The 24,953-nt window shown below is 40.8% G+C and overlaps 1 protein-coding gene across 2 annotated transcripts in view; it reads right to left on the bottom strand.

Annotated features, from left to right (window-relative positions):
- The window catches only part of agbl1 (AGBL carboxypeptidase 1), a 746,393-nt gene that overhangs the window by 657,056 nt on the left and 64,384 nt on the right, over positions 1–24,953 (bottom strand). For both annotated transcript variants that reach the window (XM_078168290.1, XM_078168291.1), the window contains exons 3-4: positions 8,455–8,518; positions 5,285–5,431 (exon numbers count right to left, since the gene is read on the bottom strand). In XM_078168290.1, coding sequence (XP_078024416.1) covers positions 5,285–5,431; positions 8,455–8,518 — 211 coding nt within the window. The remainder of the gene's footprint in view (positions 1–5,284; positions 5,432–8,454; positions 8,519–24,953) is intronic.

Here is a 24,953-nt window from a genome sequence, read left to right as displayed (position 1 = left end):
AGTGGAATGATGTTGATGTGGTCAAGTTTGTGGCATTAGTACATGTTAAAGTAAAAACTGGTCACTTCCTGTTACTACCAGGGGGCGCTATGAGTAAGGTGGGATATTAACATATCGGGGAGTTCGGGGCGGAGCCATCATCATGTCCAGCAAGTTTGAAGCTGCTGAGATCAAGTATATGGGCGGGAGAGCCATTCGAAATTCGATGGCAAGAAAACGAAAAGTCGCCAAAATTTGTCACGCCCTAGCGGCCACGCACCTTAACATAGGGAAAAGCTTTTAATAAGTTTTGATCAGCATGTTCTCAGGATGATCTGTAGCCAATTTGAAGTTGATCGGACAAAATCCCTAGGAGCAGTTCAAATTTAAGTTGTGGAAATTGTTGTAACAAAAAAATTCAAAACAAAATGGCCGACTTCCTGTTGGGATTTTACCATGATGTCAAGAGACTTTTTTGTGCGTCTCCGTATGATACATGTGTGTACCAAATTTTGTTTGCCTACGACAAATAAACCCCAATGGGGAGGGTATTTTGAAAATTTGTAGGGGGCGCTATTTCAGCATTTCGCGACGACCATGTGCAACCACCCAAAAATATCGAATTTGGGTTCCGGCCGGACGAATGTGGAAAGTTAGAAGCATTTTGAAATTTGGGAAAGGGGCGAAATTGGGACACGAAATGTTGGTACAATAATAATAATAATAATAATAATAATAATAACGATAAATAGCACGATTTCAATAGGGTCCGTCGCGGACGACTTCGTCGTCGCTCAGGCCCTAATAATAATAATAAACAGCACGATTACAATAGGGTCCTCACGGACGACTTCGTCATCGCTCGGGCCCTGATAATAAACAGCGCGATTTCAATAGGGTCCTCCACGGACGACTTCATTGTCGCTCGGGCCCTAATAATAATAATAAACAGCGCGATTTCAATAGGGTCCTCCGCGGACGACTTCGTTGTTGCTCGGGCCCTAATAATAATGATAAACAGCACGATTACAATAGGGTCCTGACGGACGACTTTGTCGTCGCTCGGGCCCTAATAAACAGCGCAATTACAATAGGGTCCTCACGGACGACTTCGTCATCGCTCAGGCCCTAATAATAAACAGCGCGATTTCAATAGGGTCCTCCGCGGACGACTTCGTTGTTGCTCGGGCCCTAATAATAAAAATAAACAGCACAATTTCAATAGGTTCCTCCGCGGACGACTTCGTCATCGTTCGGGCCCTAATAATAAACAACGCGATTTCAACAGGGTCCTCCGCGGACGACTTCTTTGTCGCTCGGGCCCTAATAATAATCATAATGATAATAAATAGCACAATTTCAATAGGGTCCTTGGATGACTTTGTTGTTGCTCAGGCCCTAATAATAATAAACAGCGAGATTTCAATAGGGTCCTCGGACGCCTTCATCGTCGCTCGGGCCCTGAGCCAGCCCTAAATATAAGCTTCATCAAAGAGGAAAGTCTTAAGTCTAGTCTTAAATGTGGAGACGTGTCTGCCGCAACAGGAAGATGATTCCACAGGAGAGGAGCCTGATAGCTGAAGGCTCTGGCTCCTGATCTACTTTTGGAGACTTTAGAGACCACGAATAACCTTGCATTCTCCGAGCGCAATGTTCTGGTGGGATAATATGGCAATATGAGCTCTCTAAGATATGACGGAGCTTGACCATTTAGAGCTTTATAAGTTAACAGTAGGATTTTAAATTCAGTTCTGGATTTTACAGGGAGCCAGTGCAGAGAAGCTAAATCAGGAGAAATATGATCTTGTTTCTTAGTTCCCGTTAGTACACGTGCTGCTGCATTCTGAATTAGCTGGAGAGTTTTTAAGGACTTACTAGAGCTACCTGATAATAGAGAGTTACAGTAATCCAGCCTAGAGGTAACAAAAGCGTGGACCAATTTTTCTGCATCTTTTCGGGTCAGGATAGGCCTAATTTTCGCAATATTACGCAGATGAAAAAACGCAGTCCGTGAGGTTTATTTTAAATGAGAATTAAAAGACAAATCTTGATCAAATTTTACTCCGAGGTTTCTTACAGTAGTGCTAGAGGCCAGAGCAATGCCATCTAGAGAAACTATGTCATCAGATAAAGAGTCTCTGAGTTGTTTGGGGCCAAGAACAATAACTTCAGTTTTGTCTGAATTTAACATCAGGAAATTGGTGCTCATCCAGGTTTTCATGTCTATAAGGCAATTATGAAGTTTAGTTAATTGATTAGTTTCTTCTGGCTTCATAGATAAATACAACTGTGTATCATCCGCATAACAATGGAAATTTACAGAGCGATTTCTAATGATGTTACCTAAAGGAAGCATATATAGAGTAAATAGGATTGGTTCGAGCACAGAACCTTGCGGAACTCCAAAACAAACTTTAGTACGTAAGGATGATTCATTATGAACGTGAACAAACTGAAAAAGATCAGATAAATAAGATTTAAACCAGCTTATTGCAGAACCTTTTCGGCCAATTAAGTGTTCCAGTCTCTGTAGCAGAATTTGATGGTCAATTGTGTCAAACGCCACACTAAGATCTAATAAAACGAGTACAGAGACGAGTCCTTTGTCTGAAGCAATCAGAAGGTCACTGGATCACTTCCTCTTTCCACGAGAGGGAGTTGGAGAGCACACTATTATAGATCATGCTTTTATACATCAAATATACACCACAGCATTTAACTTGCAGATAAATCAAAAGATAAGTGTTTAATTGAGGCCTACTTCCTGTTGCCACAAGGTGGTATATGAGTATCAGGAAATACGGTCAAATAAATGTTTTCAGGGAAGGACTAATATGAATCATCTGAACTTTGATGGAGATCGGACCATTTTCTCCAAAGTTATGGCAATTTCCTGTTTCATGGCAAGACATCAAAATTAAACCCTCTGCAGCACACGTAGACACTAATGATATGTCATGTTTGTGAAAATCAAATATAGACCACAGCATTGAAATTTCAGGTTAATCCAAACATAAGTGTCTGATAAGAAGTACTTCCTTTTGACACTAGCTGGCGCTATAATTATCAGGAAATATGGTAATGAAAATGTGTTCAGGGCGGGACTAATACGAATCATGTGAAGCTTGGTGGAGATTGGACCATTTATGCCAAAGCTACAGCAATTTCGTTTTTCATGGCGAGACCTCAAGATTCAACGCTCGGCAGCGGGCGCGCCATTCAACACTGGGCAAATCCTGTGATAACTTTTGGTCACAACATAGTCACGCTTACATACACCAAGTTTGGAGCCAATCTGATTAAATCTGTAGGACAAGTTCATTAATTTACAAGCCCTGGAAATAGGCAAAAATGCACAAAAGTGGCACATGTAAATTCAAAATGGTGGACTTCCTGTTGGGTTTGGAGCATGACTCCAAGAGGCTTTTTTGTACATGATAGAGTGTTACAGGTGCCTACCAAGTTTCATACATGCAGGTCAAACCAGCTTCAGTTGCTGCTTAATTGAAATGTTCTAGGGGGCGCTGTTGAGCCATCTTGGTGTATCAACGCACAAAAATTACATCAGACAGCAGGACTTGAGACCTGTGATGTGTATGCCACGTCTGGAGAGTTTTCAAGCATCCCTTATTCCTTCAAAACAACATCATGTTTGATGGCAAACAAGGCAGCGCCACGGTGACAGCGTTTGATGAAAACTCAAAAGCTTCATTTTTAAGTATCATCAAGGTCTAAGGACTTAGACCAGCAAGTTTGAGGTGGGTCTGATTAACCTGCTAGAAGAGGGACATCAAAGAATGTATAAAGTAACTTTCTGTTGCCAGTAGGTGGCGCTATGGCGGTGATTCAAAATTCCTCTGTAGATGTGTTCAGGGTTGGACTGTCATCATATGTGTGAAGTTTTGGCAAGATATTCCCACGTGGAGTCAAGTTACAGCAACGTTTATCATCACGGCGAAACATCAAAGTTTGCCGCCACGCCATGGCCACACCCTTCAACGAAAACTCATAGTTTCCACAATAAAGCGTCATCAGCGTTTTATGGCTTTTTTTCACAAAGCTTGAGGTGGATCTGGTCAATTCTGTAGGAGATATACATTAAAGACTAAAACATGACATTTCCTGTTGCCAGTAGGGGGCGCTATATTTATCTCTGATTATTGACATGTAGATATGTTCAATCCTGTGAAGTTTGGCCAAAATCGGACCATGTATGCTGGAGTTATAAACTACTTTCTGTTTAGTGGCGAGACCCCTAACTTTGACGTCATCCCACGGTCACACGCATTGACGAAAACTCAAGCATTTTGATAACTTTTCATCTTCAAAGTCTTGGGGTGGGACAGACCAAGGGTTGAAGTCGATTGGATGAAATCGCTAGGATGAGTACGTTCATTTAGGACCCCTGGAAATGGCCAAAAATGCACCAAAATTACACAGTAAATTCAAAATGGCTGACTTCCTGTTGGGTTTAGAGCATGCCTCCAAGAGGCTTTTTTGTACGTCTCTGAGCGTTACATAAGCCTGCCAAGTTTCGTACATGTACGTAGGTTAAACTAGCTTCAGGGGCTGTTTCCTCAAACTTTTGTAGGGGGCACTACTGAGCCATTTTTTTGGAACCCGTGCACGAAACCCTTAAAATATCAAATATTTTACCAGTCCTGATATATGTGCAAAGTTTCATGAGTTTTCAGGTATGTTAAGCCTCCCAAAAAGGCAATTCATTTGGAAGAAGAAGAAGAAGAAGAAGAAGAAGAAATCCTTGCATTTCAATAGGGTCCTCGCACCAGTAGGTGCTCGGGCCCTAATAATAAACAGCGCGATTTCAATAGGGTCCTTGGACGACTTCGTTGTCGCTCGGGCCCTAATAAAAATCTGAACATTACAATAGGGTTCCCAGCACCGCTGGTCCTGGGAAACGCATCTGTTTGCATACGCCTTCCCCAAGCCCCGCGGGCTTGGACCACTAATAATAATAAATAATAATAAACAGCGCGATTACAATAGGGTCCTCATGGACAACTTCGTTGTAGCTCGGGCCCTAATAATGAACGCACCAAAAACAAGAGGGTCCTCGCACTTCAGCCGAGGTCCCTAATAAACATACCAGAAACAAGAGGGACTTCGTCCTTCAGCCGAGGTCCCTAATAATAATAAACGCACCAGAAACAAGAGGGACTTAGTCCTTTGACCGAGGTCCCTAATTAAGTTGTGGTGTGTCTGAGGTTTTGTTGAATTGTCAAACATTTGAGTTTTTATTTATCATCATGAGATCTTTATAATTCATCTTTTCATCCACACTCACCTCTGTGTCCAACTTTAGCCAGCAGGTGCAGCAGTGGCAGCAAGATGGTGTAGTTGGGACTGAAACTGCGCCCAGTGTTGACCAGTGCAGTAAGCAAGGATTCACTGCCACCTTTACTGATCATATAGTGGATACGACGATCTGTACCTAAACAGAAAGAGAGGGTTGACTGGATAATGGTGTTTCCTCTGCTGGAAGGGGTTCCACAGAAACAAAAGTAGTGCTTGGTTATACAGAGAAAAACTGTTTGATTGAAGGGGAAGGATGGAGAGGCAGACTTGCTCAGGAGTCTGATGTATTGGAGTGTTTGCCCTGGTACTAATACTATATTTAACCCTCCGGTCCCCCTTGTAAAAAATCACACCTGTCCCCTCCGGGACGCTTTTTGTCCTTGTTGAAAAACAACCCTAAAAATATTAAATATTAATATTTTTTTCTACTTTTTTTTTTTTTTGCTTAAATCTTTTAACCAACTCCTACTCAGATTATACACATCAAATATTCATTCATTTTGAGGATTTTTAACCCTTTATATGCCATTTTCTTTACATGAAGTCACTGTTACTTTTATGAAAAAAAAAGAATTATGAATAACTTTCTATATAATAAATGTTGGATGGATTTTTTTTCTAATTATCACAGTCTGGGATATGTGAATGATTAATAAACACACCAATTTTGATGCATTATTATTTTTTTGTGCAGTTTCAATTTTAACCCTCTGGTCCCCCTTGTAAAACACTGACACCTTTCCCCTTCGGGACGTTTTTCGTCCTTGTTGAAAAAGAACCATAAAAATATTAAATATTAATATTTTTTTCTACTTTTTTTGCTTAAATCTTTTAACCAACTCCTACTTGGATTATACATACCAAATATTCATTGTGTGTGTGTGTGTGTGTGTGTGTGTGTGTGTGTGTATGAGAGAAAGAGAGAGAGAGAGAGAGAGAGAGAGAGAGAGAGCGAAAACAGTAATGTAACCTTGCAGCAACCTGCTGCTCATAATTTGCAGTTTTTAGCTACACAATTACACACATGCACACACACACACACAGACATCCATATCAACACTAACCTAGCATACAGGAAATTTTACTACTTATTATTTAGTGTGTGTTTGCTCTACTGGGGAAGCAGGAGAAAATGTATGATTCAGCTGGATTTTAGTAAAAACTTCCATTTTGATCCCCTAACTCTGTAATGCATGACTAATATCATCAAATTCATGTTTCTGAGGATGTGATGAACAAATACGGAATTTATGGTTTTACATTTAGCTATATTTTCACATAGGGATTTGACATTGTGTATTTTGAGTCCATGTACACACACACACACACAAACTAATATTGCAATATTTTTATACAGACCACACTGTCACATCTTTATGAGCACAGCAAGACCATTTTTTGATCTACTCTGCATTTGCCCTCCCTGTTAGGGGCCTATAGTGCTTCAAGTGGCCAAACCAGGAATTGTATTGAAAAGACAGCAGGGCCCCAAAAATGGAAATTGACCCCATCTGTTTTTTAGGTCTCTCTAACCAACCTGACTGCCAGAGACAGAAAAAAATGACGTTTTTTATGTAAATTGAAGGGGAATCAAAAAATGTCGTTTTAATGGGTTACAATGGGGACGGTTTTCATCTGAGAGGGCGAGATGTCGTACAAGGTTGCCATTTGTGTATTTTAGGCCTGATTTAGGAGCAGCTTTAAAATTTCAAAATATCACCAAAAATAAAGTTTCTGACCAAATGTCATGCTATATGCATGAACACAGCCAAAGTTATCAAAAAATAAAAACTGAAAAATCACTTAAAAAGGACGTTTTCTGTCCGAGGGGGACCGGAGGGTTAAAGGAGTACATGCCTTTAAACACCTTTGAATCTGAAAATCAGTGCTTAAGACTCATTTTTATTTTCAGTGTCTTGAGGTAGAAACACAAATTATGCCATGAACTGTGTTTCCAGCCACCATCTTTTATGTAGATTTTTTTCACATAGAAATACTTGAGGTGGGGGACCAGGACTTCAAAAATGCCAGAGGACAAAAAATGCTGTTTTCTGAGATGTAAAAGTTGTTGTTCGGATAAAAACAGAAACAGACTGCAGAGTTATGATAGTTTTGTATTTGTCCTTAGTTTTTATTTTTATCTATTTTTTTAATTTTGTTTTCAGTTCAGTTTAGTTTCATTTAATTTCCAGAGTGGCATTGCTCATTATAGTCTTCATTGCTTAATTATTTTTTTAGTTTCAGTCTATAGTTTTTATTCGCTTCAGTATAATACTGAAACGGGCTTTACACTCCATGGGTGTGACAAATAATTAAAACAAAAGAAGCGAAATACTTGCCTGCAAATATTTTGCATCAGAGTTACTCAGCTAAAACTACTGTTAACTGCCAGACTGCAGAGGGCTCAAAGAAAAATGGATTAACTCAATAATTAGAGCCCATGTGAACCTTTGTGGCTTAGTAATGATGGAGGGTCATTTGTTCTACTCTCCTCAGGTAAAACTAAAGTTCCAACATTATTGGTTCCTGTCATGCATTACTATGAGGACATCGACTAAATGGAATTTTGAATCATTGAATTCTGCTTTCTTTCGGGGCCCAAACTGTTTCACATGTAGGTAATACATCTAGCATCAGAATTCTACTGTTTTTTTGTTTGTTTGTTTGTTTGTTTATTCTCTGTTAAAATAGATGTAATTGAAGAACCAAAAAAAAACATCAATATAACAGCTGATTACACAACAGGAGTGGATGGGACAAAGCATTCATTCACATTGATTACCGTCCAGATACTTCTACTAAGCTGTAAACTTTTAAATAGTGAAGTTATTATAAATAACAGCACAACCAGGATAAAGTTCTAAACGATGATATCAAATATTATTTCACTCATTATGACTGTAACCTTCCAGTAACAATATTTACAACATTTGGACATAGTGAGAAATTTGAGAAGTTTGAAACTCATTGCAACCCAGTTGCTTGAGCAGATTAAATGTATCACTTTCCTGCATCCAAACTGCTCCCCTCCTCTGTTCTTTGTCCAACTACCAGGTTTTACACTATCCTTTTGTTTACTGCTGGATATAATTGTTAGTCCCTTACATGATATTGCTATATCAAATATGTTTAAGTAGTCAAAAGCTGATCTGAGCTCACCAGCAGACAGAAGTTCATCCAGGACACTGAGAGAAGTTAAGGTGCTCTCAACGTCCCCTGCATTCTGCAGAGACAAAAAGCAAAGGCAGAAAATATATAATTAATTCAAAAGGTTATGTTATGTGAAAATATTGTTTAACCTCACTCAGAATGTTGTATTCTCTGTGGCCATAAAATCCACATCAGTGTACTGAAAGGTACAATTTGGTGGTTACTGTTGAGATCATTGGAGTCTACAGATGATTTGCTCATGATTTTGCTAATGGACTGACTCCTTGACGTGCTGACGTACTGTGGTTAGCGTGTTGTGTCATTTCAGGTGCTTCTGTGATAGTGTCTTTGCGCTGCTCTAGCTAGTTCATACCAGCTAATTTTCTGATATTCAACCATTTCACCTGCTAAATATCTACTGCACGTTTAAACCCACACCAGTTCTGTTTAAGCACTCATAGCTGTCTTCTTCTTTCAGTGACATTCTTGCTTATTCCAGCTGTTGTTTACATGCTATTAGCCTTGTTAGCTATGTTAGCTTGGCACTTAGCAATAGCTTCTCCTTCTCCTGTTCTCTCTTGCTCGGTGTGTGGGATGTTTAGTTATTCATCTGCCTCCTTTAGCGATAGTAGTAGGCTACATGTAATAAGTGTAGTGTATTTACTGCATTGGAGGTGGGGCTTAGTAAATTGGAAGCATGGCTCTGCACCATGGAACATCATTCAGTAGCTGCAGTAGTTAGCCAGTCCCCTGTAGCCAGCGTGGAGCCACACAGCATAGCTTCTGCTAGCGGTCCTCCAGCAACCACGGTGCAGCTGGAAGGCTGGGTGACTGTTCGAGAGAAGCATAGTAGCCTAATAAGTTGAAGCCCACAGTCCACCACCAGCCTGTTCAGGTTCCTAACGATTTTTTCCCCACTCAGTGACACACCCACTGAGGAGAAAACTCTGGTCACTGGCAGCTCTATTCTGAGAACATCAAGTTAGCAACACTATCGACCATAGTCATATGTATCTCTGGGGCCAGAGCAGACAACATTGAGTCAAATTTAAAACTACTGGCTGAGGATAAACAAAGATTCAGTAGGATTGTTATTCATTTTGGCGGTAATGACACTGGGTTACGCCAATCAGAGGTCACAAAAATTAATGTTGCGTCAGTGTGCACATATGCAAAAACCATGTTGGACTCCATAGTTTTATCTGGACCCCTCCCAAATCTGACCACTGATGAGATGTTTCCATATGTCATCATTTAATCGTTGGCTGTCCAGGTGGTGTCAAACAAACAACGTGGGCTTTGTAGATAATTGGCAAACTTTCTGGGGAAAACCTGGTTTGATTGGGAGAGACAGCATGCATCCCACTTTGGATGGAGCTGCTCTCATCTCTAGAAACCCGGCAAAGTGTATTAGTGATTAAAAATCTTGACAACCCGGAGTTGAGACCAGGAATCAGAGTCGCAGTCTTAAACGCTTCTCTGAGCTTCTAGTGCAGTTACCCACCCATGATGTTATAACCATCTAAATTATTTAAATCTAAAATTAAAAAAAGAGGAGTTGTACAAAAAAACTTAATAAAGAATAACACCACTCTTTTGTGACAGAAAAGCAAAATAGGAGAATTAAATGTGGAGTGTTAAATATCAGGTCTCTATCATCAAAAGCAGTGTAAGTGAATTGATTAATATCAGATAATCATATTGATTTACTCTGTCTCACTGAAACCTGGCTGTGTCATGATGAATGTTAGTCTAAACGAATCCACTCCTCCCAGTCATAATAATACCCACATTCCTCCAGGCAGCGGCCAAGGAGGGGGAGTTGCAGTGATTTTTGACTTTACTCTATTAACCAACCCTAAACCTAAACTAATTTATTATTTTATTTTTTAATTTTTTAATTTATTTTTTTAAAAGCCTTGTCTTTAGGTCTTTTACATCCAACCTGGAGAACCTCACAGTCATTTCTATTTGTCATAGTATACCATGCTCATGGCCCGTATTCTGAATTTTCAGAGTTTTTATTTACTTTAGTTCTTAAATCAGATAAAGTTTTTATTGTAGGTGATTTTAATATTCATGTTGATGTTGACAATGACTGCCCTGCTACTGCGTTTATCTTATTATTTGACTCCACTGGCTTCAGTCAGAGTGTACATAAACCTACTCACTGTTTTAACCACACGCTCAATGTTGTTCTGACATATGGAATTGAAATTGAAAACTTAATAGTCTTTCCGCAGAATCCCTCTTTATCAAGCCATTTTTTAACTCTTGATTTCTTATTACTCTATTACTCAGCAAATGCTACTATACTAGATGTTTATCGGATAGTGCTGTAGCAAAATTTAATACTATGTCCCACTGTACAGAGGTTTCCTTAGCTGACTTTAACCTCTCCCAAATTGATTATCTTGTTGATAGTGCTGCAGGGTTGCTGCAAACAACACTCAACTCTGTAGCACGTCTTAAAAAGAAGTTAATGAAACAAAGAAAGTTTGCTCCTTAGTACAACTCCCAAAACCAAACAAATATCGTGAAAATCTAAAAGGAATTTGCATTTAACCAAGCTGGAAGAATCTCGTTAAGTCTAGGAATACAGTCTTAAACTATGTATATGTATAGGAGGGCCCATCACAATACCAGAGCAAACTATTACTCAGCATTAATAGAAGAAAATGAATAAAAATAAATAAATAACAACCCCAGGTTTCTTTTCAGCACTGTAGCCAGGCTGACAGAGAGTCACAGCTCTATTGAGCCTTTTATTCCTTTAGCCCTCAACAGTAATGATTTTATGAGCAGCTTTAATGACAAAATTCTAACAATTAGAGTCAAAATTCATACACACAATACCAATCTGCCTTCAAACACAGGGAATTTAAACACAGCTTTAAGACCTCATATGTATTTGGATTGCTTCTCTCAGATTACCCTTTAACAACTTACCTCAGTGATTTCCTCATCTAAATCATCAACGTGTCTCTTAGACCCCTTTCCAACCAGGGTCCTGAAAGAAGTCTTACCTTTAGTTAACACTTCTATATTAGACATTATCAATATGTCTTTATTAACAGGCAATATACCACAGTCCTTTAAAGTCGCTGCAATTAAACCTCTACTAAAAAAGCCCACCATGGATCCAGAGGTGTTAGCTAACTATATATCCATATCTAATCTTCCCTTTCTTTCAAAGATCTTTGAGAAAGTAGTCGAAAACCAGCTATGTGACTTTTTCCATGACAATAATTTGAGAAATTCCAGTCAGGATTTGGAGTCCATCATAGGACAGAGACAGCACTAGTAAAAATGACAAATGATCTTCTGATTGCTTAAGACAAAAGACTTGTCTCTGTTCTTGTTTTATTAGATCTTACTGCCGCATTTGACACAACTGACCATCATTTAATTGGCCTTAAAGGTTCTGCACTAAGCTGGTTTTAATCCTATTTATCTGATTGATTTCAGTTCATTCATGTTCGTGATGAATCATCTTTGCATACAAAAGTTTATTTCGTTCCACAAGGTTCTGTGCCCAGACTAATTCTATTCACTTTATGTATGCTTCCCTTAGGTAACATCATTAGAAATCTCTCTGTATATTTACATAGTTACGCGGATGATACACAACTGTATTAATCGATAAAGCCAGAAGAAGCAGATCAATTAACTACATTTCAAACATGCCTTAAAGACAAAAAACCTGGATGAGCTCCAATTTCCTTATGTTAAATTCAGACAATTATTATTAATGTTATTGTTCTAGGCCCCAAACACCTCAGAAACCCTCTGTCTGAAGATATAGTTTCTCTGGATAGCAATGCTCTGGCCTCTAGAGAAAAGAGATCCCTGTAAAATCCAGAATTGATTTAAAAACCTTCTCCTGACTTACAAAGCTCTAAACAGTCAGGCTCCCTCATATCTTAGAGAGCTCATAGTGCCATATTATCCCACCAGAACATTGTGCTCTAAGAATGCAGGGTTACTTGTTGTTCCTAAAGTCTCCAAAAGTAGAACGGGAGCCAGAGCCTTTAGCGATCAGTCTCCTCTTCTGTGGAACCATCTTCCTGTTTCGGTCCGGGAGGCAGACATAGTCTGGGGCTCAGGCTTGCCTTGAATCAGCCCCTAGTTAGGCTGACTTAGGCCTAGTCTGCCAGGGGACCTCTCTCTCTCTCTGTCTTTGTCTCTCTTTATGTATCATTTTGTTTTATGGATTACTGTAAATTTATTATCTTGAACTGTTGATCTGTCCTCTTGCTGTGTGCAAGAGTGATCCCTGAGGCAGGTTTTGAGTTATGGGTCAATTACTCTTTGTTGTGGCCAGTTGGGCATCCTCAGGTTATTCATTTTAAACTCATTCATGAATAAAGCGAGGTCAGTGGTTTTTTTTTTGTTTTGTTTTTTTAAACATGAACAATTTGCTACATATTTGATGATGCCATTTTAAAACATAATCACCACAACAGGTTCAATAAAAGCTTCTGTAAGACAAATAATAATAATAATCATAATAATAATAATAATAATAATAATAATGTTAATAATACAGTCATAAACTCACCAATGAAGTGTTATTTTAAACCACAGATTGATATTATGTCAACATTAACACTGCTCATGCAGTCCTTAAACACTCAAGGTCCAGACAATCTAAATCCAGCAAAATATTTAGTCCCAACACATTATTACATCCATAAATATTTACCAATTGTCATGCACCATTTCAAACGTTCATTTGCATTTAAATATGCGGACTCCTTGATATCCAAGTTGTGGCGAACTCCTGACCATTTGATTGACACCTCAGTTGAGGTCTTTACACTATAAAGACAGTGACATGAAAACTATACAAAAGCTTTAAAAAAAACTACTAAAGTCATCGTTTCACATTTAATGTCACAGACAGTCCGCCACAACATCGGAAAACAGCATTGTGGCTAGTGAAAACGTTATAGTGGTTACTTCTTTTTATGTACAGTACAGGCCAAAAGTTTGGACACACCTTCTCATTCAATGCGTTTTCTTTATTTTCATGACTATTTACATTGTAGATTCTCACTGAAGGCATCAAAACTATGAATGAACACATGTGGAGTTATGTACTCAACAAAAAAAGGTGAAATAACTGAAAACATGTTTTATATTCTAGTTCCTTCAAAATAGCCACCCTTTGCTCTGATTACTGCTTTGCACACTCTTGGCATTCTCTCGATGAGCTTCAAGAGGTAGTCACCTGAAATGGTTTTCCAACAGTCTTGAAGGAGTTCCCAGAGGTGTTTAGCACTTGTTGGCCCCTTTGCCTTCACTCTGCGGTCCAGCTCACCCCAAACCATCTGGATTGGGTTCAGGTCCGGTGACTGTGGAGGCCAGGTCATCTGCCGCAGCACTCCATCACTCTCCTTCTTGGTCAAATAGCCCTTACACAGCCTGGAGGTGTGTTTGGGGTCATTGTCCTGTTGAAAAATAAATGATCGTCCAACTAAACGCAAACTGGATGGGATGGCATGTCGCTGCAGGATGCTGTGGTAGCCATGTTGGTTCAGTGTGCCTTCAATTTTGAATAAATCCCCAACAGTGTCACCAGCAAAACACCCCCACACCATCACACCTCCTCCTCCATGCTTCACAGTGGGAACCAGGCATGTGGAATCCATCCGTTCACCTTTTCTGCGTCTCACAAAGACACGGCGGTTGGAACCAAAGATCTCAAATTTGGACTCATCAGACCAAAGCACAGATTTCCACTGGTCTAATGTCCATTCCTTGTGTTTCTTGGCACAAACAAATCTCTTCTGCTTGTTGCCTCTCCTTAGCAGTGGTTTCCTAGCAGCTATTTGACCATGAAGGCCTGATTCGCGCAGTCTCCTCTTAACAGTTGTTCTAGAGATGGGTCTGCTGCTAGAACTCTGTGTGGCATTCATCTGGTCTCTGATCTGAGCTGCTGTTAACTTGCGATTTCTGAGGCTGGTGACTCGGATGAACTTATCCTCAGAAGCAGAGGTGATTCTTGGTCTTCCTTTCCTGGGTCGGTCCTCATGTGTGCCAGTTTCATTGTAGCGCTTGATGGTTTTTGCGACTCCACTTGGGGACACATTTAAAGTTTTTGCAATTTTCGGGACTGACTGACCTTCATTTCTTAAAGTAATGATGGCCACTCGTTTTTCTTTAGTTAGCTGATTGGTTCTTGCCATAATATGAATTTTAACAGTTGTCCAATAGGGCTGTCGGCTGTGTATTAACCTGACTTCTGCACAACACAACTGATGGTCCCAACCCCATTGATAAAGCAAGAAATTCCACTAATTAACCCTGATAAGGCACACCTGTGAAGTGGAAACCATTTCAGGTGACTACCTCTTGAAGCTCATCAAGAGAATGCCAAGAGTGTACAAAGCAGTAATCAGAGCAAAGGGTGGCTATTTTGAAGAAACTAGAATATAAAACATGTTTTCAGTTATTTCACCTTTTTTTGTTAAGTACATAACTCCACATGTGTTCATTCATAGTTTTGATGCCTTCAGTGAGAATCTACAATGTAAATAGTCATGAAAATAAATAAAACGCATTGAATGAGAAGGTGTGTCCAAACTTTTGGCCTGTACTGTATCTTTTACTTATTTAATCTGTCTTACAAACTCGGTGCAAACTAAATTGAGTATGTTGTTCAAATGCTGCTTGGGTGCTAATAGATGGTATATTGTATTAAGTAACATCAATAAAAGGCCGCAGAACTCATCAGGGAAAGAAGAAGTGTGTGGCAAAGAAAGGGCAGAGTAGCCGCATTGATCAGTACTTCCTAAGAAGTCAGTCAAGTCAGTCAGATGAAGTCCAGCAACAGGTAGAAAACCACAGTTTGCAGGATATCATTAACACTGCCACTGAGGAGGAGGAGAAGGTATTAAGGTAAGGTAGTGCCTCAGAGGGCTTTACAGCATACGACATCCCTCTGTTCCTCTGATAAGGAAAAACTCCCCAAAAGAAACCCAGGGGAAAAAATGGTAGAAACCTCAGGAAGAGCAACTGAGGAGGGATCCCTCTTCCAGGACGGACAGACGTGCAATAGATGTCGTACATATGCAGGTGACACTGAGGTTAGCAGGCCAGTCAAAGAGAGAACCATGGAGCAAAAGCTTAGAGTTAGATGGCCTAGGGCAAATGACAGTAAAGAATGGGCTATAGTTAACAGGGATTTGTCAGTAATCTTAAGCAGGCTTAGAGGAAATGCAATAGAAAAGTTAGAAAAGATGGGAGATATAATTCACTCATATCATGCAGAGAGGTTTGGGGTGCGAAAGAAAGGGGTGAGAGGGTACAGTCAGGTAAGTCTAGGCGGCAAAGAGAAATTGAGAAGTTAGTTAAGGAAAGGAGACAGTTAAGAAAGCAGTGGAAAAAGGCTACAGAAGAAGAAAAGGAGGGAATTAATGTGTTGCTAGAGGAGTTGAGAAGCAGGCTAGCAGCTCTTAGAAGGGCAGAGCGTCTCAGGAAAAAGAGGAGGAAGAAGGAATATGTAAGGACAGGTTTTTCCAGGGACCCTTTTAAGTTTGTTAAAGGATTGTTTAGCCAGGAAAAGGGAGGGCAGCTTAAAGCAGCAAGGCTAGAGGTTGAAGAATATTTGAGAAATACATATTCAGATTCAGAAAAGAATAGGAGAGTAGGTTTTCCACCGGATATACCTCCATTAGGAGGGATAGAGCATGAGATGGATGTCAGGTCACCTAGGTGGAAGGAAGTTCAGGAGGTGGTCAGACATGCAAAGGTTTCTTCGGCCTCAGGGCCTAATGGAGTCCCTTCCCAGGTTTATAAAAGTGCACCTGATATCCTTAAATTTTTGTGGAAAAAGCTAAGAATAGTTTGGGAGAAACAAATTATCCCAAGAGCATGGCGTAGGGCAGGGGGTGTCCTCATTCCTAAGGAGAAGGAGTCTGTGGACCTTAGCCAATTCCGGATGATTTCTCTCTTGAACTAACTACTACTAACTACTTAGAAAGGAATAGCTTAATATATACTATGGCACAGAAGGCAGGAATACCAGGTTTTGCAGGGTGTTCAGAGCATACTAGCATGATCTGGCACCAGATTCAGGCAGCGAAGATTAAAAAAAGGGACCTGCATTTAGTATTTTTAGAACTTGCAAATGCGTTTGGTTCAGTACAACATAGCCTACTTCAAAGTGCCACAGGTAGTTGTTAACTTAGTGAAAGCATATGTGACCAGCCATGGAAAAACCAGGAACAAGTCTCCTGAGAGGCATTTTGAGTTATATACAGATTCTGAAAGTGTAGTTTCTAAGCTTTCCAACGATGTCTAACACATGGAAAACTGAAAATATTTGAAGAAGTTGTGGCCATTTGAATGCAGGCACTCCTCAAACTACTGTACTGAGAAATCCAGCCTGAACGATTCTGAATTCTCAGGTGCCAGGTAACACAATGCTGCTCATTTGCATCTCATGTAGATAAGCCCTACCCCCTACTGGTCTAGCCCCCACGACATCTGGTATCTGTTAGCCTGCAGGGCAGAAACTATTGTAGTAGTTTGAACAATGTAGTTAATGTTGATGTAGTGTTATTTTCCTTAAGCACTTTAGTGGACTGATCAGAATCAGAATGTACTTTATTGAAATGGAAATGCTTTTGTTACAAAAAGTCCCTGAATAAAGTTGATCATTGGGGGTGTACTATTCTGTACACAAACGTGTGTTTTGTGTTCCTCTGTGTGTGCGTACATACGTTTAATCCACAGTAAATGCCCTAAAACTCAAAAATCCACCGAGCAAGTATACACGATCGGCCATCCGGTCAAAGTACACACATTAAACAGTTAGAATTTTAAACGTAGGTCTTGGGTCAGGGTGGTTTGGATCCAGTAGAAAGCGGGACTTACCGGCGCGGGCCCAAGCACTGGGCCCGTTGAGATGAATGGGTGTCCGCTGTCCACGGCTGCAGTCAGTCCTGTGTCCAGAAAACAGCACAGAAGGTGTAAAAATGGGTTCTGGGGTGGCCGAAGTGTTCACAGGGTCTTTCCCTCTCAGGCGGGCAGTATCGTTGTGGTCGATCCGGTTGTAGAATGGAGAAAAAACTAGTATATTGCTAAAAGTTAGCGAAACGCTAAAGTAGTTTGGTGTGGCTGTGTCGGCACCAGTCACACAGGTGTCCCAAAAAGCTTAAAATCCGCCAGTCAAAGACACAAGATCAGCCATCCACCATCCGGCCAACATACAGACTTTAAGGCAAATAAAATCTTAAAAGTAGTAGATTAATTAATTAATGAACACCGAGCAGATATTTCCCTCAGAATCTAACGGTTAAGCTAGCTTGCTAATCGTCAACAAACGAGTTAACGTTCACCGAAATGCCAAACACGTATAGTTACCGTGGTTCTCAGCAGAATGATGGAGAGTAGAGACGTTATAAAAGGTCCAGAAATACTGACGAAGTGTTTAAATCCTCGCGGAGCAGATGACTGGTTTGACTTTGGCTCAGCAGAATGCTAGCAGCGCTGTTTGCGCTGTAACAGCCACGATTTAGCTCTTCGGCAGCGCGTTTTTCCTGGTCCATCTTCATTCAATGATGAAAACACATGCAGCTTCCAGAAGTAGCAGTTCCTTATGCAGGAGCGGCTGGCTGCATAAGTAGCCATGTGGTTCAGTTTATTGGCCGAAAAAAAGACCAAAAGCACATGAATAGCCAAAGAAAGCCAGTATGCAAATTTACTGTTGTTATCGCCGCACCCCCAACTAGAATCAGAGCATTTCCTCTAAAACAACCCAAATTCAAACACAAAGTTTATGGTTTTAAGGCCACCAATACTGTTATTTGAAAGATGGAGTGGCTTCTTCATGATTTCAACTTACACATTCTGCAAAAAAACGAAAATCACTAATTTTTTAAAAAAATCGATTTTTTTCTTTCTTTTTTTGACTTGTGCCGGCCGACTTGTTGCTGGGTTTCTCGTGGCGGGCCACATATTTTCAGGGTATTACAGTAGGAGCCATTCAAAAGTTCCCCTGTTTCCATGGCTGAACCTCGGCAGGTCCCTGGCAGGTCCGTGGCAGATCCGTGCAAGCTTGCCGCCTGCTCAATGGAGTTAATTTAATCCCCCGCGATGATGTAGGAAATGCAGCCCTGACTTGTAACGCCCCTAGAGACCTGTGTGAAAACCAGTTGCAATGCTTCATTTGTCCATGGGGAGGAGCAGTGATTATCACCAAAATACTGTAATATCTGCAGATTTGGGAAAGACAGCTTATCAGCTGGTCAATGGCTCCACGGAGCCACTATTTAGCCTAGTAGCATTTTATGACTAGGTCGAATTACAACTACTGTATGCAACCCATATTTTTTAAAATAATATTACCATGTGAAAAGCCAAAAGGATACTCTCTTTTTATCTTTCAAAACCTATACTTGTTCCTGTGTTTCCCGTTAATTAGGCTACCCCGGTGTAATTAAACTCCATCTCATTTACCGTGCTTTGTGTGACTTTTTTGCCATGTTATCGTGATTCAAACAGAGGTATTTGAAGAAGATCCAAGAAATAAATAACATTGAGCCATACGAGCTACCTGCAGCTGGAGCAGGGAGACGCGTTGCCTACATGCACCTACATGCAGTTGGTTCACTACTTAGTTTTCGGCATTAGTTACTATACAGCCTGAGATCTGAGAGCCTGAAAATTTAAAAGCCTGAAATCACTGGACAGTCCCACTAAGACATGGCATAATGGTTATGTGTGTTCTGTGCGTAAAAGGCAGCCGTGGACCACACTTTGCCACGATGACACACACACACTCACTCACTCACAAGGTGAAACAACCTGATCTCACAGAAATACGTGAAATGACCACGACCTCTTAACACCGCATTCCGTGGTGGCAGCACGTAATGAGTTAAAATTACGTGCCGGTACCACGGAAACAATGCCAATGTAAAGTCAATCAGGATCCTCTCCCGTGGTGTCCACACAGATTCCCTGATTCAATAACATCACGTCAACCTCGTTTTCCTCAATGATATCTTTAACATTCCTGTATACACACAAAAACACGGAAGTGTCCTTGATAACTCAACAATATGACAGGTTAATGTCAAGGCCATAAAAAAAAATAAATGTATTTTGCCAGCAGATAGCGTAGGGCTTTAAGAGCATTGTGTTGTGGGCGGATGGGGCGCGTTCCACTACTGTTTTGTAGCTGCTGTCTGCCGTCTGTGGGCTTCATTCCATTTCAGATTGCCATCCGTCTGCCATAACTGAATCCACATGCCACTGATAAATAAATAAATAAATAAATAAATAAATAAGAAGAAAAAAATAAGGCCGAGCACGGAAGAACCAGAGAGGAAACACCATCACATGGAGCCATCCACCCCCGGCAACCCGGCTACCCTCCACTCCACCAGGGGAGAGCGGACCCCAAGCCAGCGCCACAGAACCAGCAGCCGCCACCCCGGCGCACACGGCTCCCACTGAGGAAACACTGGAGTAAAGAACTAAACTATGATAAATGACATAAAATATTAAGATGTAGGCCTGACATAAAATAAATTCGTTATTAAATAAATTAAAACATAAAGCCTACAGTAGATATAAAAGTAGAGCATGCTAAAAGTAAATACAATAATAGGCTAAATAGTATCTAAGCAATAATAAAGTGTCTAAACAATAATAAATTGTATCTAAGTTATCTGTTAGGCTACCATTCCACTCTGTAAATAGATTTTAAAATTTCAATATAATTTTAATATTGTTTTTGCTTATTTCATTACTGTTATTATTGGTTTACTTTTTAGTAGTATTGTATTGTCTGAGGATGACTCATGTTATTAAAACAATACCAGGCGTCGCGGTGCGTCACGGCTGGCAAAAATGTTATTTAATAAATTCACCAGCAATGGGGCTTCGGTGGCTTAGTGGTAGAGCAGGCGCCCCATGAATAAGGCTGTTGCCGCAGCGGCCCGGGTTCGACTCCAGCCTCTGGCCCATTGCTGCATGTCACTCCCTCTCTCTCTCTTCCCCCTCACACTTGTCTGTCCTATCCATTAAAGGCTGAAAATACCCAAAGAAATATCTTTAAAAAAAAAACAAGTTCACCAGCAATTTGTCTTTGTAGAAAGAGTGTCCCTGGTACTCTGGATAATCCACAGACCTCACTGTAAAGATTTTTTGGCATAGGGACTTCAGCTGAAAGCACTTAAGGAAAATAACACCGGATCACTGTTTCTGAAAAGATGTGTTGCTTTTGAATCTGTTTAATGTAAATGCCTTCCACCGTATTGGAGGGTGGAGGCATCAATATCAGATATCTCAAAATAAATCTGAAATGATCCGCATGGCGAGATAGCCGTGCGTCAGCCAGGACGCGCATCTCTACTGTAGCTTCCTGCTCAAACACAGGCAGCACATATTTCCCTCTCTGCACAGAGATGCATTTATTTATAGTAACCACGTTTTACAGTATGCAGCATATACATGTCCTCTACAAATCCCGACCAAGTTTGGATGAACGAGTCACACGCAATCTGACAGGAAAACGAAGGCTGCTCATCAGCCTTAAAAGACTCAGGGCCGAATTCACAAAAGGATTGCGTGGCTTTTGCGGCCGCTAAACTGGTAAAAACGGAGCAAAAAGATCCCGTCAAAATCACAAAGCACACTCAGAGAGTGAAATGCTCCACTAACTGCGCTGCCAAGCAGATTGTGTCTCGGTGCTGTCTCGGTGAAGTAAATAACGTGTTTAAAGCTGGTGCAAACTGGGCACTCCTCTGTGGAAGCCTCTCACCCAGACTTTCCAGTGATCGTGGCAGCAGTGATCGTCTGTTAAATCAGTCTGTAAATAATATTTTGACATTATTATTATAATCATTATTACTTTAATGGCATCCGAAGATATTGATGCGTTGAACAGGTGACAGTCTGCGGTTGTTCTTAAAACGCACTTCTGTCATGCACTTCAAAAGCAACTTTCAATAATTTATTTTACGAAACGGGGGAAACAATCGTGAACAAAAACGGTTCCATAATTCATATTAAATTCAAAAGATAACGAAAAAACAGCTACAAGTGAGAGGGAATAGTGATAAAGTGGTAAAATTTGGTCAAATCCACAGCCTCAACCCATCTGACACTGTTAGACTGACTCACCAGCAGACATCACTACATGAGGGTATACAGTATTCAGTACTTTGCCAAACAAAGTCTGCCATTGTTCTGCCACGGTGTTCTTGGCGCAAAGCCAGCATTTATACTTTTCCATGTGGCTAATTGCAATCAGGGGCAAATCAGGATGTTAAGACGTAGCAAACTGCGGGTGCAAGTGAAGTGCAATTCAAGGTGCTATCAGCGGCCGCAGTTAATTCTTTGTGAATTCGGCCCTCAGTGTAGAAATGTCTTCTCTCTCTCCCCGCATTCCAAATAACCCAGTATGCAAACACAAACAAAAGGTTAGGGTACGGCATAGTTATGCTAAATCACTGGCATTGGAGGGGAAGGGCAGCTCACAGCACGCACATTCCGGTAGCCCACATGAGCCGACAACATTCAATACGTGTAAACCAGAGGGGACCCTGCCTGTTAGCATAATGTGTGGCTGAATGTGCATTATCCCTTTTAATTACACAACGGATCTTACTGCTCAGCATCCCCTTTAATAATTGTTTTTATTCTCTTGCCCAAAATAGCAAAAACAACTGCGCCGGGCCGCTTTATTTTTTTTTTTATTTTGACTAGACTGTCCACTGTCAAAACAGAGGGGTCTTTGTATGTATGTGAAAACTTCGGCTACTTGTCAAATCCTGTAAAGTTGTGATTATAATCTCTTATTATTCAGTCTACAAGTAAAGTCTTAAGGTAGGGCCTACTGTGTATTGACCAGATCTATACAGTTAGGCTACTGTACAAGATTCTATTCAAGACACTGAAGAGACTTATTGACAGATGCCTTTCATGCAGTCGCCAGTGGCTGGTTTTAGATCATAAGGCAAGTCGCCTCTTTCAACTGCCAATCAGCTCGTAGCAAAGTCAGCTGGTCACGTGGGGCGCAATGACAGTTTTGGACAGAGAGAAGAGAGAAAAGAAAGGAAGAAAGAGGATCACCTCACCAATTTGTTGGAGGAATAGCTCCACGGTTCTGCGAGTGTGCAAAAGCATGCAGTAGGCTACCATCAATTTATTATTTTTGCACCCTCAGTTGAAATTAAAAAGTTAAAAAGTTTTCCAAAAAAAAAAACCCGCAACACTCCACCGACTGCCGTGTAGCGCTGGTACCCGGTGTATTTCGGCTGTCAGAGCTGTGAGAATTAAACGTGATGACGGCTCAACAAATGTTAAACGTTAGACATCAGTGCACAGGACACAAGGACAGGACTTCTGCTTCATTCATGGGTTTTTTACGCGCATCCGAGCGCCTGTGCCGTGCGTAATTCAACTGGGAAGGCGCAGCAGAGCCAGTGGGGTTTCTTCACAAGAACATAAATAATATAAGATATTACACACAGTTTTACACACAAAATATCCTCTAAAACTCTCAATATCCTTGTGAATTGCCTTTTGCTGACAACAATTCCATGCAAAGCAGCAAGACCAGAGTGAATGACTGAATGACTGAATGAGGATTCAAATTAATTAAAACGTGCGCACGATGTATATTTGTTCCTCTCACGGCCACTGCCGGGCTCCGTAATTTATTACAAAAAGGTCAACAAAACAGGTTTCCAAATTCAAAAACAAACGAAATCTTCAGTATTACACCTTTTCGGTTATTTTTCTTTCAGACATTTTTTGAAGATGTGATCTCACTGATTAACTGAAAACTAAAATTATACAATAACGAAAAAAATAATATCCTAACGAAAATAGAAGTCTAATCAAGTAAATAGCCTTCAGAAAGTGCATCAGTAAAAGCCCAGTTCTATACTGCTGCCCGCTGCTGACGTGCAGTGTGCGACTGAAATGTCTGCACTGCAGCACTGTAGCTGTGCCATATTCCACAATATCCAAACTTCAGAATGGTGGATCCTTTAGAAAAAAGAGGAAGGGCCGACATTTTGAATAATAAAGGCAGGAATTTTCGTAATGGTGGGACTTGTGATAAAAAGGTGAAGGACCGCCAGTCCGACTAATGGAAGTTAACATTCGAAGAGGCAAGGTTTCGGAAAGGCAGACAGTTACCCCTGAAAAGAGTCGTTGCTATAGAAACGATACGCTTCCACGTTTGATAAACTGAATGACTGCAGGCTGTTTTTTTGAGAGAGGCGTCATCTCATGGCGATACCCTGCAACTGAACGAGTGAGCGTGTTTAGGATTAAAATAGGAGAGGGAGGGGGGTAGAGCCAGCACGGCAGCTGGCTGGCAGCTGGCTGGAACTTGGCTGGGATTTGGCTGGGATTCGACAGGCAGCCGGCTGACAGCCGGCTGGAAAGGGGAACTTTTGAGTGGCTCCTACTGTAGGTAGTCTCTATGTACAGCAGGTTTCACAACAGGTTGGCAGAGGCTAGAAATAGGTATTATGGCAGGGTGTACAATTTCTCCATTAGCATTTACTATGGCGATGGAAGTAATCATCAGGGCTTTCAAGTGGGTGGTAGGTGGGGAGAGACAGCAGAACGAGGTGCATCTTCCTCCAGTTAGGACTTACATGGATGACATGACACTGAAGACCACAACAATGCCATATACAAAGAGGCTACTAGAGAAGGTAAATAAGAACATCAAGTGAGCCAGCATGAAGATCAAGCCTAATGAGTCTAGAAGCATCTCAATACGTAGAGGGAAGTTAAGTGATAGGAAGTTTGTCATAAATGATGAGAAAATCCCAACAATTAGGGAAAAGTCAGTAAAGAGCTTAGGTTGGTGGTACAATGAGGAGTTGAATGATGAGGAACAGGTGGTTAAATTTAGAAAAGATGTGGCTGAAGGATTGGATAGAATAGATAAATCAGAACTTCCAGCAAAGTTGAAGTTCTGGTGTTTGCAGTTTGGGCTATATCCTAGGTTAATGTGGCCATTGTCAATTTATGAAATTCCAATATCCATTGTGGAGAGAATTGAAAGGTTGGTTAGCTCCTATATTAGGAAGTGGTTGGGTGCTCCTAGGTGTCTAAGTAGTGTTGCATTGTATGGAAAAGGAATACTTCAGCTGCCAGTATATAGTTTAACAGAAGAATCTAAATGTACCAAGGTCAGGACAGAGCTGTTGTTATCTGGGTGCAAGGACGTGGTAGTTAGGAGTGTGGTCCCAAATCCAACCAAAGGGAGGAAATGGAACCCAAGATCGGCAGTTCAGGAGGCAGAGGCAGCTCTTAGGCATGCAGAGATTGTAGGTAATATTCAGTAGGGGCTACATACGATGTGTTGCCAACTCCCCAGAACCTAAAACTGTGGGTAAATGGGGATCCAACATGCCCATTGTGTTCAGGTACTGCAACCTTTAAGCATATTTTGTCATATTTTGTAAAGTTAGCTTGTCGCAAGGCCAGTATACATGGCAACATAACCAGGTGTTGAAAAGTTT

This window comes from Epinephelus lanceolatus, chromosome 5, assembly GCF_041903045.1.
Source record: "Epinephelus lanceolatus isolate andai-2023 chromosome 5, ASM4190304v1, whole genome shotgun sequence".
Taxonomy (NCBI): Eukaryota; Metazoa; Chordata; class Actinopteri; order Perciformes; family Serranidae; genus Epinephelus; species Epinephelus lanceolatus.
This window is presented reverse-complemented; position numbering and strand designations above follow the sequence as displayed.